This window comes from Corticium candelabrum, chromosome 7 (genome assembly GCF_963422355.1).
Source record: "Corticium candelabrum chromosome 7, ooCorCand1.1, whole genome shotgun sequence".
Lineage (NCBI taxonomy): Eukaryota > Metazoa > Porifera > Homoscleromorpha > Homosclerophorida > Plakinidae > Corticium > Corticium candelabrum.
Window position 1 is genome coordinate 126,849 of NC_085091.1, and position 19,115 is coordinate 145,963.

The 19,115-nt window shown below is 40.6% G+C and overlaps 4 protein-coding genes across 4 annotated transcripts; 2 read left to right on the forward strand and 2 right to left on the reverse strand.

Annotated features, from left to right (window-relative positions):
• The first annotated feature begins 379 nt into the window (after positions 1-379).
• On the forward strand, positions 380-10,892 carry LOC134182053 (uncharacterized). The gene is made up of 16 exons (XM_062649375.1): positions 380-590; positions 3,351-3,529; positions 3,804-3,860; positions 3,933-3,981; positions 4,051-4,086; positions 4,928-4,992; positions 5,588-5,749; positions 6,374-6,467; positions 6,533-6,593; positions 7,962-8,316; positions 8,380-8,463; positions 9,030-9,087; positions 9,150-9,226; positions 9,296-9,433; positions 9,500-9,708; positions 10,447-10,892. The coding sequence occupies exons 1-16, from the start codon at positions 398-400 to the stop codon at positions 10,652-10,654; spliced, it is 2,025 nt and encodes a 674-aa protein (XP_062505359.1). The 5' UTR covers positions 380-397; the 3' UTR covers positions 10,655-10,892.
• A 394-nt stretch (positions 10,893-11,286) lies between these two features.
• LOC134182276 (oxysterol-binding protein 1-like) lies at positions 11,287-14,949 on the reverse strand. The gene is made up of 12 exons (XM_062649672.1): positions 14,836-14,949; positions 14,661-14,763; positions 14,531-14,600; positions 14,392-14,473; positions 14,233-14,281; positions 14,103-14,178; positions 13,210-13,390; positions 13,025-13,150; positions 12,336-12,507; positions 12,107-12,200; positions 11,802-12,005; positions 11,287-11,602 (listed from the first exon to the last, which is right to left on the reverse strand). Exons 1-12 carry the CDS (start codon positions 14,896-14,898, stop codon positions 11,488-11,490), a joined length of 1,335 nt encoding a protein of 444 aa, XP_062505656.1. The 5' UTR covers positions 14,899-14,949; the 3' UTR covers positions 11,287-11,487.
• A 506-nt stretch (positions 14,950-15,455) lies between these two features.
• LOC134182537 (uncharacterized) lies at positions 15,456-16,489 on the forward strand. Its single transcript, XM_062649959.1, has one exon. The coding sequence runs from the start codon at positions 15,465-15,467 to the stop codon at positions 16,242-16,244; it is 780 nt and encodes a 259-aa protein (XP_062505943.1). The 5' UTR covers positions 15,456-15,464; the 3' UTR covers positions 16,245-16,489.
• Positions 16,490-16,573: 84 nt separating this feature from the next.
• On the reverse strand, positions 16,574-17,688 carry LOC134182527 (uncharacterized). Its single transcript, XM_062649943.1, has one exon. It carries the CDS (start codon positions 17,617-17,619, stop codon positions 16,783-16,785), a length of 837 nt encoding a protein of 278 aa, XP_062505927.1. The 5' UTR covers positions 17,620-17,688; the 3' UTR covers positions 16,574-16,782.
• Positions 17,689-19,115: the final 1,427 nt, after the last annotated feature.

A 19,115-nucleotide genomic window follows, 5' to 3' on the forward strand; every position in this document is an offset into this window, starting at 1 on the left:
ATTAGCATTCTAGGTAAAAAGACCGACCTCATTGAGTAAGTACAAGACCGAATTCATTGAGTAAAAGATCGACATCATTGAGTAGTTTAGAAAGATCGAAATCATTGAGTAAAAGATCGACATCATTGAGTAGTTTAGAAAGATCGAAATCATTGAGTAAAAGATCGATTTGACTAATATAATTAATTATAAGATAATTAATTAATCTAGTTAACTAGCAAGACGACCAACGTACGCCATCAAACTAGTCAGTAAAGCTTGAAGCAAACAGATAGTGACAGCCAATAGCCTACTAAATTTAGTCGCTTGCATAACGACATGAAACAAAGCCCGGATATAACTAACCTCGTTACATGTAAATCACGTGTTCGCACGCTTAACAACGTGAATATTCACGATGGACGTCGACTCTGCCTCTTCTCATCGTCGTCTAACGTTGTCTACCGTGCGAGGTGTTAAAGCGCGACGAGGCTTATCTCTTGATTTCGTAGACGTGAGTGTCGACGTCAGTGAAAAAGAGAAAGAAATTCTTCACGCCGTCAGCGGCGGAGTCGAGCCAGGAGAAATGTTGGCGATTATGGGACCAAGCGGTAATGTGACGAGTTGACAAATCCCTATTTACTGAATTAATTAGGTCTTGATCATTTGTTACGTTCATTTTCGTGAACTCATGTTTGAGTAGACTCAGTTCTAATTTACAGTAAATGACCTCTTAGAATAATTATCGATCCAGAAGGCGACTTTAGCTAAAGAACCCTTAATTAGAATTAAATATTCCTCTGGATGACGCTGTTGAACTCAACCCAGTCTCTGTCATTTCCATGATTGTCAGTCTCTGGCGCTGTAGTAAAGGGGGCGTTTGTGCTATAAACAGACACTGTATTGCATTACTCACTATGTGTAATACCAGAGTAGTAATAAGTGGTGTAATGCTACACACATTTCAGTGTATGGTGCAAGACTCTAAATTTAGTTAGACGCCCTAAAATAATTGTCATTACCAAAGGTGCCCTAATTACTTAATTCAAGCCTCCAACAAATTATGCACAGAGAGAAGGTACAATAGTAAGGGATATATACTAAGGGTGAAATACTATGGGGTGAAATACTATGGGGTGAAATACTATGGGGTGAAATACTATGGGGTGAAATACTATGGGGTGAAATACTATGGGGTGAAATACTATGGGGTGAAACACAAAGGGGTGAATTACTAAGGGTGCATAGTTAGAGGCACAATACTAAGGGGTGAATAACTAGGGGTGAATAACTAGGGGTGAATAGTAACCGTAACTGCCTTTGCATACTCTAACAGATCTTCTTACACGCAAGTATGCCCAAGTAGAGCGTGCATTCTAGCTTTTTGATCTTCTATTCTGAAACTAACAATGTTCAAAGGTTCCAATATTTGACCATTGCTTACGTCATGCAACTAGGGTAGTAGATATCAGCAGCCATTGCAGAGATATAGGACCTACACAGGTGCAAACACTTGTTAGAGTGATGCTCGCTAACTAGCAGGTGGATAGCTCACAAGCGGAAAGCCCTGCAGCGAATTCAGGATAGGTATGGTGCATACTTGTTACATTTGACGCATCTTCAAGAGGGCAAATCCCTTAGGAGTGTTGACAAACAAAGGCTGAAAGGCTACTTGTTAAGATGGACAGAAGCCCGCATTCTGCTTGGTTGCTTCTGTACATTGACATCCTTTTTACACCACCAGCTGTGTTGAGCTTGTCATTGCAAGAGGATGGTGTTGCATGATGTGGCCCATGCCATCAAGCACAGCTTGAAAGCGCATCGCTCTCTGAAGCAACTTAGTTGTACCCCTCCTGAGGAATGGCTTGCAACTAAGCGCCTCTGCCAGCAGCTCCGTGTGGAAGGTGACAATGTGAGCTACCAAGTCTTTCAGCTCCGTCACTACAGGGAAGCAGTCATGATAGCTTGCAAAAAGGAAGTACTAGCTGATCTCAGTAGACTAGATTGTGAAATACGTGAACGAATTGAATGGTCTGATGCCAACATGCTCCGATCCATCCTAGTTTACCTAGATACTCAAATGTGGCTGGGAAACGATGACAATGATGCTATTTGTAGAGAGATCAGCTCTGCTGTGGCTCACATCATTCCTCAGTTCCGTGCTCCACTGGAAGCAAAGGGCATAGATCTATCAAGTATTGATGATGAAGTAGATGACATGCTGAGATATGCAAGGAGTTATCTGAGGCTACATAGGGACAGTCACCACCAAGTGTGGTGCCAGCTTGCTACTGTTCCCGAGGCATCCAACTGGAAGAATGCTGTTAGTATTGCTGAGCTTCTTTTCTGTCTTCCTTTTAGTACAACAAAAGTGGAACAACTCTTTTCGCAGCTGAAACTCATAAAATCTGAGAGACGAACAAATTTGAAGGAAACAACTCTTGCAGACCTCCTAGAAGTGACCAAAGAAGGCCCCCTTTGGCAGCATTTTGTGCAAATTCAGCTGTAGATCTGTGGTGGCAGGACTGTTCAACAAGTCGAAGGGTATGCCAGAACCCAAGAAAACCATATAAACCTCGGGCAATTAACTCTGTGCGTGAAGGTTCTGATAAAGAGCATGTGGTCCAAGATGACCCTGAGCCACAATTAACTTTGGATGACTGGGATTCATGGTCCTTGCAAAACCATGACTAATTCTGATTAATATGTGAGAGTTCAGCATTGCTTGTTCTTCAATAGCTTCTTTCAAAATAGGTCAGTTTAATATAGAATTTATGAACACGACATATGTGTACAGTACTGTTCCAGTAATTTTTCTACCATTCATGATTGGGATTCTAGCATAGGGCAGGCTTTAGTCTGTGAATCTAAGGCTTTAAGATTCTTGGCTTTTCTGAAATATTTATTTGGTGCATAAGAGATCAAGGTACAAGGAACATTTAATTTATGCATGGCCGATCATAACTCTTATACGGCCGATCTAATTTTGATTGTGATCTGACATTTGCCGGCTGACTGCAAAACGTTATATTGGTTACTGTAGGGGGTGCCATACTAAGCGGCACGATACTAAGGGGTTTTACAGTAAGCAATTTTAGTTTTTGAGTTGTCAAGTAAGTATTATAATTTTTGTGTTACACTAACAAAGCAATCTGTAGGTTGCAGTTTTATTTGTCGGTGCTAGTTTTTGCTGTTTGAATCTCTATCTGTAAAGTTATTCATCCTGCCTGTGTGGTCATGTTCTTGCTTGTTTTGTTGTCTTCCTTACCTTTGAGCTTTGTACAGAATATGAGAATTTGGATATGAATGTCACACTTGGTACCATAAAGTTGGAGATCGAGCATTCTCATATATTTGTATCTAATTTCTAGGAGCTGGAAAGACGACCCTGTTGAATGTCCTTGCTGGACGTTTAAAATCAGCTTACAATTACACAGGCCAGATCAACGTCGATGGTGAGCCTCTTAACAAACAACTGAGAAGGAAAGTGTCGTACGTCCTCCAGGCAGATGTCTTCTTCTCGTATCTCACTTTGAAACAAGCGCTTACGGTAAAGACATACACAGAGGTTGACACATCATGTAGTCAGCTTCCACATCTGTTGATAATGTTTTCATCTCATCCTCTGTATCTACTGTTTGTTGATTTGTCTGTCTGTTTTCTATTAGTCTGTTGATCATTACTAATACTGTGTATGTCAGCAAGTCATCCAACTGGCTTGTATCTGTCAGTCATATTCATCTAATGTCTTTCTGTGTTTGTATTCATTTCTCTGCTTGCCTTTTTATACATTTACGTGTGCATACATATGTTTGTGTTTATAGTATTCGGCTCTTCTTCGATTGCCTTCGTCGATGTCTAAGAGAGACAAATTACGGATGGTCCGTTGTGTAAACTAGCAGCCAGTAGTCAACCTGATTTTTCTAACAAAGAATCTTTGTGATAAACTGCAGGTTGATCGTGCTATTGAAGTCTTAGGAGTACAGGATTGTCAAAACACAAGTAATTGATATTAATTTTCATCACATTTAGTCATTTCTTCGTGGTTGATTGGGTATATTTGTATTGTAGTTTTTGGAAATGCTTTCTATTCTGGCCTCTCAGGAGGTGAGAATTTGTGCTAAGTGTAGAAGTCAGATGCTTAGTAACCAGATATGATGTGCATGTCAACATGATCATATTACAGTAAGAAAAACACATAGTAGTACTGCTACAACAACTGCAATTAAGAAAGAACAACAATGTCTCTTAAAAGAAAAAGACGTTGTGAGTGAGCTCAAGACGAGCTTTACTCTGCACAATGTCCACCATGTCCACCATGTCCAAATTGAGTGGACAGTGTAGTTTTGATCTTATCCCTCAACACACAGAAATGCTGATTTAATAGAGCAAAACTTAGTCTGTATCTAATCATAGACATTGTTTGACAACATTGTGCATAAGAGGTATTTGATTGTTTGAAATGATGTTAGCTATATGCTTGAAAAATGTGCTAGCGTCTTTGCCCATCCCTCCAGTGGAAGAAATTACTAGTGGAGTGAAGCTTCCCTCTTCAATCTAACTCTTTCGTCGTATGCACGTTGTTTTCTTGTTTGTGGTTCTTGTCTACTTGTTGGAGGTTGGTACATCGGTAACTTGACGTGTTAGGATAGAAGGCCTTGATGTCGAAAAATGCGCATCCACCTCTTCGCCAAATCCACATGCAGATATGTCTAGTCGTGCTTTATATTACAGTGGAATCTACTTAATCAAATAGAAGCTGTTTACTAAGTTTTGAAAAATTGAGTTAAAACTGTTGTCTGCTGTTTAACTCTCTAATTGAATACACAAACTTGTGTTTATGTCCGAAGTAATAATCCATTTTGTTGGTTTGCTGTTTTGTGGTGAATGGCAGCAATGTGTTATGTTGTCAGTTGAACTGACCTTGTGTGTTTTGTGTGATATGCAGGTGAAAAGAAGCGAGCCAATATTGCTTGTGAGTTGCTGACAGACCCTGCCATACTGATGCTTGACGTAAGGAACACACACACACACACACACACACACACACACACACACACACACACACACACACACACACACACACACACACACACACACACACACACACACACACACACACACACACACACACACACACACACACACACACACACACACACACACACACACACACACACACACACACATGCACGTGCACACACACACACACATGCACGTGCACGCGCGCGCACACACACACACACACACACACACACACACACACACACACACACACACACATACACACATGTGCATGCACACACACACGCACACACACACACACACACACACACACACACACACACACACATGCATGCATGCACACACAGTGACACACTCACACACACACACACACACACACACACACACACACACACACACACACACACACACATGCACACGTGCATACACACACACGCGCGTGCACACACACACACACACACACACACACACATGTGCACGCGCGCACACCACACACAACTACACATGTGCACACACTACATTTCAGTATCAACTTATGGTACATACGTCAGAAATATACTGAAAAGTTGCTTAATGCTTGTAGGAGCCAACATCTGGTCTTGATTCTAGCACTGCTCTCAGTCTTCTAAAGACTCTTCGTCACTTAGCAATAGACGAAGCTAAAACACTAATTGCTACCATCCATCAACCTTCAACACAATGTTATTATGAATTTGATAAACTACTTCTATTGTGTGAAGGAAAGGTAATTGCAAAACTGAGCTGCTTGTTATTGTATTTGACGGTGTTTGCTTAATTAATATCAATATTGAAATAAAATGTATTAATTAATATTAATATTGAAATAAAAATGTATTAATTAATATTAATATTGAAATAAAATGTATTAATTAATATTAATATTGAAATAAATGTATTAATTAATATTAATATTGAGATAAAATGTATTAATTAATATTGAAATAAAATGTATTAATTAATATTAATATTGAAATAAAATGTATTAATTAATATTAATATTGAAATAAAATGTATTGATTAATATTAATATTGAGATAAAATGTATTAATTAATATTAATATTGAAATAAAATGTATTAATTAATATTAATATTGAAATAAAATGTATTAATTAATATTAATATTGAGATAAAATGTATTAATTAATATTAATATTGAAATAAAATGTATTAATTAATATGAATATTGAAGTAAAATGTATTAATTAATATTGATAACTTTTACATATTTTTAAAGAATTAGATAATTTTATTCCAGTTTATTGTGTGATTTTTATTGTGTGTGTTATTGGGCAATTGTAAGTTGATTGTCTTGTCTATTTCATCTATCAGCTGGATTTCTGATTTTAGGTTGCTTACTGTGGACCAACTGGTAAAGTTGTTGATTATTTTAGTTCAATTGGATTTGAGTGTCCGGCTCATTACAATCCTGCAGATTATGCTTGTATAACAAATTTGTATGTAGTGCAACAATATGGTGGTAAAGTACAGTCTTGATGTGTTTCGTAGTGGACTTGGTAACGGGTAGTGAATCACAGCAGAGAGAACTGACTGAATCATGGAAGGAAAGGTTGGAACAGATAGTCTGGTTGTCTGTCTGTCCATCTGTCCATCTGTCTGTCTGTCTGTGTGATTGTCTGTTTGTTTGTCTGTCTGTCTGTCTGTGTGATTGTCTGTTTGTTTGTCTGTCTGTCTGTCTGTTTGTCTGATTGTCTGTATGTTTATTTGTCTGTCTGTCTGTCTGTCTGTCTGTCTGTCTGTCAGATTGTCTGTCTGTCTGTCTGTCTGATTGTCTGTCTGTCTGCCTGTCTGTCCGTTAGGTCTGAATTAGTGGACAGAGTAATAGACTGAAGTGGACTTGTTTACTTTTGAAGATTTGCTTGTTGTATCTTTTAAAGTTTAAAATCAATAAAACTATCTGTCTGTCTGTCTGTCCATCCGTCTGTTTGTTTATCTGTCTGTCTGTTTGTCTGTCTGTCTGTCTGTCTGTCCATCTGTTAGTTTGTCTGTCTGTCTATCTGTTTGTCCATCTGTTTGTCTGTCTGTCTATCTGTTTGTCTGTCTGTCTATCTGTCTGTCTGTCTGTCTGTCTGTCTGTCTGTCAAATATATATATTTTTCAAATCCAAAGAAATTTCCATCAAGAGCTTAAAAGCTAGTCTTTAAGTAAAGTTCCTCTAAATCAACAACAAACACTTAAGGCCACAACAGATGACCCCATAGGGGGATCAGAATACATTTAACCACTTAGTTTAAAACAAATTTGATATTCATCAAGGACACTGCAAGATTTTTGTTTAGCTGATATTACTGCCATCTTCCTAGAGATCACACTTGAATTGCATTGCTGCAGCTTGATCGAAATCGTTGTCTCCAGTGTGTTTTGAACTCAGCAATGTTAGATCGTCCATTGTCATCCCTCCACAGAGCAGAGAGGACCCTCAAGTACTCAGACGCTTTCTCCCCCCAACGGCCGAAATGTTCGAATACAAGAGGCACGACTGTTGGAGAATATCCACCAGGTAGTCGTTCCTGGGCGTACTTGTTTTTCTTGATTTGCTCCCTTCTTATTGCCGTGCTTTCCCCAGTTGTAGCTGCACGAGGTAAGATGTCTGATGCCCATGGGTGAGCTAGTGCCACGTCTAACTCAACGTTAGATCCTGTCTCTGAGTCATAAACTAGGATGTCAGACCGGTTGTTTGAATGTGTGTAGCGGTCCCTAGGCTCACACTTGTGTGGCAGATATACTGAACTCAAGCACTCAGACCATACTGACATCATCGAATCATGGGTCCACACAGGGCCACCACCGTTCTTGCATGTTAGGAGGAGGAATCTGTCTGTCTATCTGTCTGTCTGTCTGTCCATCCTAAACAGCTAAACTATTAACAATTCCAGACAATCAAATTCTATAACGATTCATCTTTCTACACTTCTAGAAAAGGCATCTTTTCATCCACCATATTCGCTAACCAACCACTAGACGTTATTATCAAAGAACCAATGACTCACCAAACACAACAGCAAGAAAGCTCTACCAACAATCTTTCCAATGGAGACATCCCCACTAACCAACTATTCAGTGAATCTTCCAACAATCAGTTACGTCGTCAAGACAGCTACTCAGAGGCAATCAATGCTGTGGTTACAGACGTTGAATGTGACACGGCAAAATATGAAGTTACAGAGAACCACAAGTTCCCAACAAGTTTCTGGACACAACTCAGTGTTCTATCTCAACGTTCGTTCTATCAAGCCAAACCAGATATTCTCAGCAAGCTGGGCTTTATTCAAGTGAGCTGCAGCAGTTTGTGTGTTTGAGTATATGCATTGATGTGACGTTTGCATGATTGTTAGAATATTATTATTGGTCTTATTGCTGGATTCATTTGGTTTCAAATTTCAAGTGATGAAAAGAACATTCGTGATCGTGCAGCATTTGTAAGTGGTTTTTGTACTCTGTCTTGTCTGTCTGTTTGTCTGTCTGTCTGTTTGTCTGTCTGTCTGTTTGTCTGTCTGTCTGTTTGTCTGTGTTTGTCTGTCTGTCTGTCTGTCTGTCTGTGTTTGTCTGTCTGTCTGTCTGTTTGTTTGTGTTTGTCTGTCTGTCTGTCTTGTCTGTCTGTCTGTTTGTCATATAATATATTTTCATACATGACTACTATTACAAACTATGTTCATGGCTAACAAGCTGTGCTACTGCTTTAAAGCCTTTTCTGGCCATAACTACTAAGCTAATGAATAAAAAACTGTGTAAGGAAGTCATCTATATCTATATTTCTGTTTGTCTGTCTGTGTCTGTCTGTCTGTCTGTCTGTGTCTGTCTGTCTGTCTGTCTGTCTGTCTGTGTCTGTCTGTCTGTCTGTCTGCTTGCCTGTTTGTCTGTCATTGTGTGTGTGTGTGTGTGTGTGTGTGTGTGTGTGTGTGTGTGTGTGTGTGTGTGTGTGTGTGTGTGTGTGTGTGTGTGTGTCGTCTGTCTATTTCCAGCTGATATTTGATGTCTGTTCTAGTTTTTCTTTCAGTCAGGCTACTGGGGATTCCAACCAGTCGGTCAAGCATCATTGGCTTGTAAGTCTTATCCACATTGATATCAAGCAATAAACACTGACACATACACCATTCACCGTTAGTCTCTCAAGAGAAAGCAGTTGTACAGAAAGAACGAGCCGCTGGTTCGTATCGCCTCTCAGCTTACTATATCTCCAAGGTCTGTGCATGTGCATGCTCACTATATCACAATTGTGTCATGACTGTAAGCACCGTATTTATAAAATAGTGTTTCAGTGAAATACCGTTGATTCTTGTTCTACCGTTTATTGAGTTTACGATTGCTTATTACATGGCTGGCATGCATGGTGCAGATCGATGGATTTTGTCTTTTTTTATCCTCATTATCAGCTCCTTTGCAGCACAGGTTGGCATCAACAGTCACACATTTGTCGTTCTGTTTACTGAAGTATGAAGTGCATTTCTTGTTTAGTCTCTTGGTCTGTTTGTTGGATCTTTGTTGTCGAATCTGAAGGAGGCACTGACTGCTGGAGTTATTGCAATGCTGACGTCTTTGCTTATTGGTGGTTTCTATGTCACGAATTTTCCACCGTGGCTTCAGTGGGTGAAGTATCTGTCATTGATCACGTACACATGGGACGCGTTGTTGAGTCTGGAGTTTATGGGCAGCTCTCCTTTCAGGTGAGTGTGATATCTACGGTTATCATATAACTGCCTGGAAATCGGTTGATAGTTGATATTAATCCACTCTGAGAGATAATGTTTGTTTCACATATTATGTATTTATGTGTACTGTATAACGTGTTATTTTTGGTTTTAAAATTTTGGTAATTCAGAAGCAAATACGTTTCAGTGTAATTAATTTCGGTATGACAAGGCACAGGTTTGGTGTGACACAACTAGAATAGATTTTGGGCGTCAAGTGAGATCAACCACTTGCCCACTACGTATGGTGTCAGGAAAATGGTGCACCTTGGCTCTTGCATTTGTGGGTTGCTGTGCAAAGGCTCGTTGTTTCTCCAAGCAGGCAGTTGTCATTGCTGTGCGCAAAACTTCTGGGAGTTTGTGAAGTATCTAGGTTACTTCCACTCTGTTGGTGCCTTCTGCACGTGAAGTACAGAACTTAGAAAATTTTAGGTTTTGTCTTAATTTAGGTAAAGAAAAGTCACACCGAATTTACCGAAAATATAATAACACGTTATACGGTATTTTCTTGTGTACGAAGTCTAGGCCTCCAAGGTTGTTCAACCCCACAGTTACAAAAGTTGAATTTTAAATAACATGGGCACAGACACTGTGACACACACATGTATACACATGTGCACACGTGCGCGCACACACACACACACACACACACACACACACACACACACACACACACACACACACACACACTTCATTCTCTGCTGCCCTATATAGGTGTGATCATGTCATTTCATCTTACTCCGTGTGTGAAAACATCACTGCTACTAATGGATCACATTACCTCATCACAGGGGATGATGTCTTACAAAGCTTCGACGTTGCACTTCGGCCATGGCAGTCTGTTATGTGCCTCTTACTGTACTCACTGATTTTTCGAATTCTAACATATCTGGCACTACGGTATCTTCACAAACCCAAGTAAGAATGCAATACAACAAATTATTTTGCTTGGATGTGGTTTGTAGTTTGTACTAATTTAAGAATGAAGTTTCTTATATTGGCAAATGATTGTGTTATGTGAAATACTGTACATGCAACTACATCTCATGAAAATTAAGTGTCAGACATTTTTGTACAATTATACACTCGAACCTCACTAGTCCCGACCTCCAAGATCTGGACACTTAACCCTAACCCATAACCCTGACCCTGACTCTAACCCATAACCCTAACCCATAATCCTATTACCCAGCACATCAGGTCTTAGGGCTCCGAGGGTAAGCACTTTGGCAGAGCCATATATATGGCTGTATGTGTACGGCTCCGCACTCTAGCAAGAAACTCCCGTCTAGACACTCAATTCTCAGTCTTGACTATCACGTGCCAGTGTGTGGGAGAACACGTATGTAACGTATGTACAAAGTACACATATACATTACAGTGTAGTACAAGTGTGTACTACAGTACACGCACCCTGTGCAGAAATATGACTGTACGATGCAGTACGGTATGGTATGACGTTAAACCAAACCTTAAAATGGTCTGGGATTCCAAGGATGTAACGCGCGTTAGCTATCTACATTCTAGAATCCACCTGGTCCTATACTGTCTGGATGAGGGAGGTTTTGAGTGTATTTATTAGTTCTTTAAAGTCTCACACTGTCTATATAATACCCAAAAAACACAACATTCATCTTCATTAGCAAAGATCCATACTAACTGCCTACATATATGCCTATACTGGCCTTGTCTATAAACAGAAGGATATCTGAATAATTTCACCGTCGTTTATTATCTATTATCAGGAAGAAGGAATTAGTAAATATCAGGGATGTTTGTGAATTCTCTCTTTAGCTTCGCTCTCCAGTATCCACCCGTGTAGCGATGAATGGTAGTGTTGGTGTCCGAGTCATACTGTGGAGTGAACCATCTAAAACGTATGTAGTACATGATATACACTTACAATATGACTGTCTGTCTGTCTGAGTCTCTTTCTATCTGTCGGTCTGTCTGTCCAACCATCTGTCTTTCAGTTTGTCTGTCTGTCCGTCTATCCAACTGTCTGCCTGCATGCCTGTCTGCCTCATCTCCTTTAGTCATCATTGTAGCATCTGTTACATTTTCTTCACCTTGGTTTCCACAGCTTTTTCTCAGAATCCCTCAATCGTTTTGCTGCTCTTTGCTTCTCTTCTAGTCGATGTTTCTCCTTGCCTGCATCATCCACACGTCCATTCTCCATTAGCTGAATGTCGGGTCTCAAACGTGAGTCAGTAGCTGCAATGTTGTCCTCCATTTCATTCAACTGAAGTGCAAGGCTTGTGAACCCAAACATCCTACAGCACATAACAGCTCATACCACATGCCAAACCACAACAGTGTGTTACACAGCAGTGACTCATTCTAGAAAATTGGAATCCACTTTCTAGAATCTTACTTGTGGGCATCAGGTAGTCTGTCTTTCAGTCTCCACAAAGGAAAAGCTACAGGACCAGCTTCAATAACCTTTCCTTTCCGACTTTTGACTTCATCTGAAAGAAAACCAATGAGATGTTTTGATTACCTTCAAACAACCACACAATCTATACGACACACACACACACACACACACACACACACACACACACACACACACACACACACACACACACACACCATTTACATACAGCAATCAAGTCCCTTGTCCCAAGTTCCTTTGATAACGTACTCCACATCACCACTTCTGTTCTTCACTTCCCCGTGTAGCTCCTTGAAACTCTTGCCCACCTTGCTATACGACTGAAATCGCAGCGATGCTGTTTCCTGTGTCTGATGGCATGTCACCACTACATCACCCTCCTGCAACAAAAACCCATTCGATATTTAGTGTTGGGGAGATGCTTTATATGAACAAATAAAAAATACAAAATATCCAAAAGTTAAAATAATTAATAAAAAATCAAAAATTAAAATTAAAATCAAAAAATTTAGAATAAAAATAAATATAAAATTAAAAATTAAAATTAAAATATAAACAATAAAAAAGTAAAACAATAAAATATCAAAATTAAAATTAAAATTAAAAATTAAGAAAATACAAAATATAAGAAATTAAAAAATAGATTAAAAAATCAAAAATAAAAACAATAAAAAGTAAAACAATAAAAAATTAAAAAATTATAAAATGTAAGAAATTAAAAAATAAAATTATAAAATTATAAAATGTAAGAAATTAAAAAATAAAATTAAAAAATTAAAAAATTATAAAATGTAAGAAATTAAAAATAAAATTAAAAATTAAAAATAAAATTACAAATTACAAAAATTTTTAAAAAAATCAAAATACAAGACTGGATAAACCAACGTTTCATCTTACATTGTCAACCCACAATCTTCCTAAAATAAGGTTGTGTACAGTAGTCACAGGCTTTCTCCACGTGTAATGTGTCCCATCACTTTTCATTCGCAGGTGAACAAGTCCAGTTGGTATGACCTTCAAATACTACACAAACACAAACACCTTCATCTCCTCCCTCAACACCACTAGAGCGTTTGACTCACCTGCCCTCTAAATCTAATGTCTAGTTTGTATTCCTGCCATAGACTCCAATGCTCTGCCTCACAATGCATGGCAGTGATCGGTGGGTGATGACACACTTGCTCGGATAGAACAGCGTAACCAAACTCGTTACGAACAGATTCGAATGTTTCACCAAGAAGAGGATTGAATGGCTTGTAGAACCTGGAAGAAACACACAATGTAATGACAATGTCACATCGAGTGTTTGTTGTTTTAATGGTAAATGTGAGATACTGTGTGCACAATTGTCTTCATTTGTGGCACTACATATTTGGGGTGTACGGACGGTGGTGTGTGTGTGTGTGTGTGTGTGTGTGTGTGTGTGTGTGTGTGTGTGTGTGTTTTGCTGTGTGTGTGTCACTGTGTGTGTGCCAGTCTGCTGCCTGTGCTCTTTAGTCGTGTATGGGAGCAAAATCTGGGGTCATCTCTCTTTTCCATCAAAAATATACAAGAGTCAACCCCCTGAAAGGGGCCCTTTAATTCAGTTCATAGTGCATGTGTTGCCAAATCAAAATTGCATTCATCTGGCATCACCGTTATGTCAATCCATCTCTGGGTCAGCCTGTTACAGAGATACACAAAGGCTCTTGCCACACAGATCCTACTCTTTGTGGTCTTATAGTCAGGCTTCACTTCCTGCCTGTAGTTCTTGTGTTATTGACTTTTCGTCATAGCTACACAATTCTCTGCAGTTCCTTCCAGCATATGCTTTCCATATACAAACTACTTTAGGATATCAGTGTCACAGTGTCACACGTCCACCATTTCTTTGGCTCTGTCTGTCTGTCAGCCTGTCTGTCCATCTGTGTTCTCTCCCCCAGTTTAGTAAATTACTTTCCTACTTGTTTGTGTCAGCACTGGCTACTTAACTTACCTTCCTTCTGCTGAAGCAAAGCACGAAACCGCAAACGCTGCAATATGAGCGATCCGGTCCAATGACGACTTGCACTCTACAACAGAATCCTTCCATCACAACGCACTCCAACAGAATGCAAAAAATTTACTATGGGCTGTATGCAAAATCTCCGCATTCTCCAAGTCCTCACAGATCCTCTACACAACAACACAGCAAAACGATAATCCAATGCGCAAACGTACCCTCGCGCGTCCAGACCCCGCGCCATACAAGTGCGGAGGCTCACTACACTAGACAAGACGCCAACCTGTGTGAAACTAAGCGGCTCATTGAAGTGTACAGGCATAGTAATTTTCGTCAAGTCTAATCCGATTACGGACTTGGCAAAGCTGCGCACAGTACACAAACAATTGAGATGACGTCATGACAAAACGTCATCACGTTACCTCCACAAACTAAACGAACTCCTGTCCCTGTTGACTGGCAACCTACACCTTCTCCTCCGATCTTTCCAATCTATAACAAAACAACGACAGATTTGAGACAGCAAACAAGTACACAACACAGTCTAGTCACCATAAACGCGCAAAGCTCGAAATTCCGCCTCTCCGTCGTCGTCTTTCGACGTCGTTTGATTCCAAGTGTCATTGCTCGCTACACTTGACGCTGTTGTCGTAGACTAGACGAGGAAAAAGTGCGAGAAATGTCAAACAACAACACTGTCGCTATTTAGACGCGAACGGGCGATTACTTCTCCGCTAGTGATACTTGCAGACGACGAGCTCATTTCTCTGCTATTGCCAATGCAGTTCATGATGCCATTCAGCAGCAGCACGGCAGACTTTGTGTGGACCTACTGTGTGCGCATGCGTAGTGGTAGGTGTAGTGAGTCATGTGGTCGTCACATCCTCGCCTTTGCGCCGAGCAACGCTTCCGCTCGTCTCACTCGATAGGAAATTAGATGCGTTGTCTATTTAGTAGGTCGTTTGCTGGGCGGTGTGGCATTGCGGTCTCTCAGTCCTTCCTCAGGACACACGCGTACTCAGGCGCCTAGTAGAACTCACTCATAGAATGGACTTGACGTCAGGCCTTTTTGACGTCAGGTTTGTGTGATATAATGAAATTAACGTTAACTGTAGATGCACGTACGTACAAGATGTTGGGCAAAACAGTACTAGTACTGTGGTATCTAGGAATATTGAGAGACACAACGTTTTGATGTCTCTGTCTGTCTGTTCGTTTTTGTCTGTCTGTCTGTTTGTCTGTTTGTTTGTCTGTCTGTTTGTCTGTCTGTTTGTCTGTCTGTTTGTCTGTCTGTTTGTCTGTCTGTCTGTCTGTCTGTCTGTCAATAGAATAGTTGAGGAAAAGGACGCGGGAAGAATGAGATCCTTGCAAGGACGAGGGGCGGGAGGATGGCTTGAAACAGTCCCCACTTCAGACAAGCACGCACTAAAGCAGAATGAATTTCGTCTAGCGTCTTGTCTGAGGTTGGGTGTCTGTCTGCCATTCAGTCAGCTCCTTGTAAAATGTGAGTGTGGAGCAGAGCTGGACAGAGAAGGATATCACTTGATTACATGTAAGTATGGGGGAGGTCCTGTCTGGACGCACAACACCCTAGTTTCTGGATGGAGCGAGTGTCTCAGCGATTTGCTCATATGCCACCAGATTGAGCCAAGACACAGATACATCCACACTGAAGATAGACCAGACATCACATTTTACGACGTAGACTCAGGAACAACAAAAGAGATAGATGTTGCTATGGCTCATCCCTGGAGCAAAGATACCATCAAGGGAGCGTCCACGACATGTGGATATGCAGCAACAAAACGAGAGGCAAGGAAGGAAGTAAAGTATCGCAAAGAATCATTACCAGATGGTTCTAAGCCTTTTGTTACTCCTCTGGTGTTCGAACACTTTGGTCGTTGGGGACCCAAAGCAGAGGAATTTTTAAATGAGCTTGCAAAGAAGTCCAAAGACATGCTGGGAAGGAAAAATGAAGCAGCGTTTAGAAGCTATTGGAGAAGAAGATTTTCTGTGATTATTCAGAAATGTAACAGTAGAGTTGTTTTAAGAAAGCTATCTAGGCTTTCATTGAATTGTTTGGATGGACAAGACAAGCTAGAGATGGACAAAGCCATTCATAGTTCTATTCATTAATTAAAACGAAGAACAGTAGGAGAGTAGAACTTTTAGTACTGCAGCAAGTGATGTAAGTAGTGACGTTTGATGACAATAAAACAAATCTGTCTGTCTGTCTGTCTGTCTGTCTGTCTGTCTGTCTGTCTGTCTGTCTGTCTGTCTGTCTGTCAAAGGTATTTTATTCAATAGAACAAAGTACGTACAGATGGAGGCTAAATCCTCTACAACACAATGTCCTCATCAGTCCAATTAACTACACACGTGCTTGCTCCTTTACTAAAAAAAAAGTATCTCTGTCTGTCTGTCTGTCTGTCTGTCTGTCTGTCTGTCTGTCTGTCTGTCTGTCTGTCTGTCTGTCTGTCTGTCTGTCTGTCTGTCAATGGTAGTATAATTTCAAACATCGAAACTATTACAGGCTAGAGGAGCTAGTACAGCCACGTCTAAAGTAAAATATTTGAAAGTTTTGTTCTCTGCATAAACTACACTTGAAAAAACATATATGATATATGGACCGTATTGGTCCACGTTTCTTCTCTATTATTACAGATAACACTTCTTATTTGCCACTTCTCAGCACACCCTCTACCTTGCGATAGATAACTTTCGCATTGCATTTTTGCAACTGAACTGAAATGCGTTGTCTCCACTGCAGCAAAAACTCCGCCCTGTTCAGTCTTCCCAAGTCGTCTGTAGATCTGAGGGACAATTGTTGTAGATAACATTCTGATTCCTTGCCCCATCTTCCAAAATGCTCCAGGACTAAGGGGACAATGGTGAACGATTCTCCCCCAGGAAGGAGTTGTTTGTAATATTTGGTCAGCTTCTTCTCTTCTCTCTTTAGTGCTGCAGCTCCATCTGTGTGTGCTGCACTGCTGACGATTTCAGAGCTCCATGGGTGCGCCAGTGAGATGTCCAGGTCCACATTAGACCCAGAGCCACAGTCAAAAACAGAGATATCCGGGCGGTCATTTGAGTTTGAGTACCTGTTTCTAGGTTCCCGTCGGTGGTGTATATGGAGATCTCTCAAACAATCTGCCCACACTGCAGCTATGGACTCGTGGGACCAGACAGGCCCACCACCCCATTTACATGTCAAGAAATGATAGCCAGATCCATCAAGGGAGACACCGCAATCACATCTTTGGATATATCCTTTGAAGGGCATAGACAATCCCAACCTCATGCAGGCCGCCAAGCGAAAATCGCGGGATTCTAGTGCGAGCTTCTGCGAAGTTGGTATCGTATTTATCCATGCCCCTGCCCCTTTGCCTTGCAAAGACCGAAGTCTTGCTGCCTCTCTATCGCATGAGCTTATCATAATCATGTCAGTGATGGCAGTGCTGGCTAAATCCTGTGTCAGTTTTCTTTGTAGTTTACTTTTATTCCGTAGCATATCTTCCAGTTGTTTGTCAGAAGGCACTGCCTCACGAAGAGCTTGAGCTATAGAACCTCTCTGGGGATCACCGTGGTCACCGTCTGTCTGTCTGTCTGTCTGTCTGTCTGTCTGTCTGTCTGTCTGTCTGTCTGTCTGTCAAAAACATCTATTGGTAAACATCAACGCTATTACAGTCAACACTAAATCACTATCTATGAGTCCAAGAAAAATGACCCAAAGGGTCATGAAATGAAAGCTTAACGTACACTCTGGTAACTGTAAAAACCAGCTACGGAGTCATTTCTACACACTATTCTGTCAATCTTCTTCGCCAAAACCATACTGTTACACCGCTGTAAAGTAATGGACATTAATCGTCTCCAATAAGTCTTGAACTCGCTGGAGTTCACCTTGCCGTCATCATCTCGTGATCGCAGAGAGATTTGATGGAGAAACTTTTCTCCTGCATTTCCCCAGCGGCCATAATGCTCAAACACCAGTGGAATTAGGCATGGAGAACCCCCACTAGTGTGAGTCTCTCTGCTGTACTTCTCTCTCTTCTTTCCCTCCCTTTTTGAAGCAGCAGATCCATCAGTTGTAGCTGCGACTGAAATTATGTCGGTGCTCCATGGGTGGGCTAAGGAAATGTCGAGCTCAACGTTAAAGTCGGTTGCATTATAAACGGCAATATCGGGTCTGGACTGAGAGCTGCTGTAACAGTCTCTTGGCTCAACGGTATGGGGAAGAGACACGCGTTTCAAACACTCTGTCTGTCTGTCTGTCTGTCTGTCTGTCTGTCTGTCTGTCTGTCTGTCTGTCTGTCTGTCTGTCTGTCTGTCTGTCTGTCTGTCTGTCTGTCTGTCTGTCTGTCTGTCTGTCTGTCTGTCTGTCTGTCTGTCTGTCTGTCTGTCTGTCTGTCTGTCTGTCTGTCTGTCTGTCTGTCTGTCTGTCTGTCTGTCTGTCAATACATATATTTCAAACATTGAACTATTATACACCATCTAAGCAAAGCGACTAAATATTACCCAAGCCAATAGGGCTTGGTTCTACCTACAACTATTTATGTTTATGCGGCTGTATGTTTGTTTGTCTGTTTGTCTGTCTGTCTGTCTGTCTGTCTGTCTGTCTGTTTGTCTGTATGTTTGCTGTCTGTTTGTTTGTATGTTTGTCTGTATGTTTGTCTGTATGTTTGTCTGTATATTTGTCTGTATGTCTGTCTGTCTGTCTGTCTGTCTGTCTGTCTGTCTGTCTGTCTGTCTGTCTGTCTGTCTGTCAATACATATATTTTCAAACATTGAACTATTATACACCATCTAAGCAAAGCAACTAAATACTACCCAAGCCAATAGGGCTTGGTTCTACCTACAACTATTTATGTTTATGTGGCTGTATGTTTGTTTGTCTGTTTGTCTGTATGTATGTTTGTGTGTTTGTATGTATATGTCTGTATGTTTGTCTGTCTGTCTGTTTGTCTGTTTGCTTGTCTATCTATCTGTATGTATGTATGTATGTTT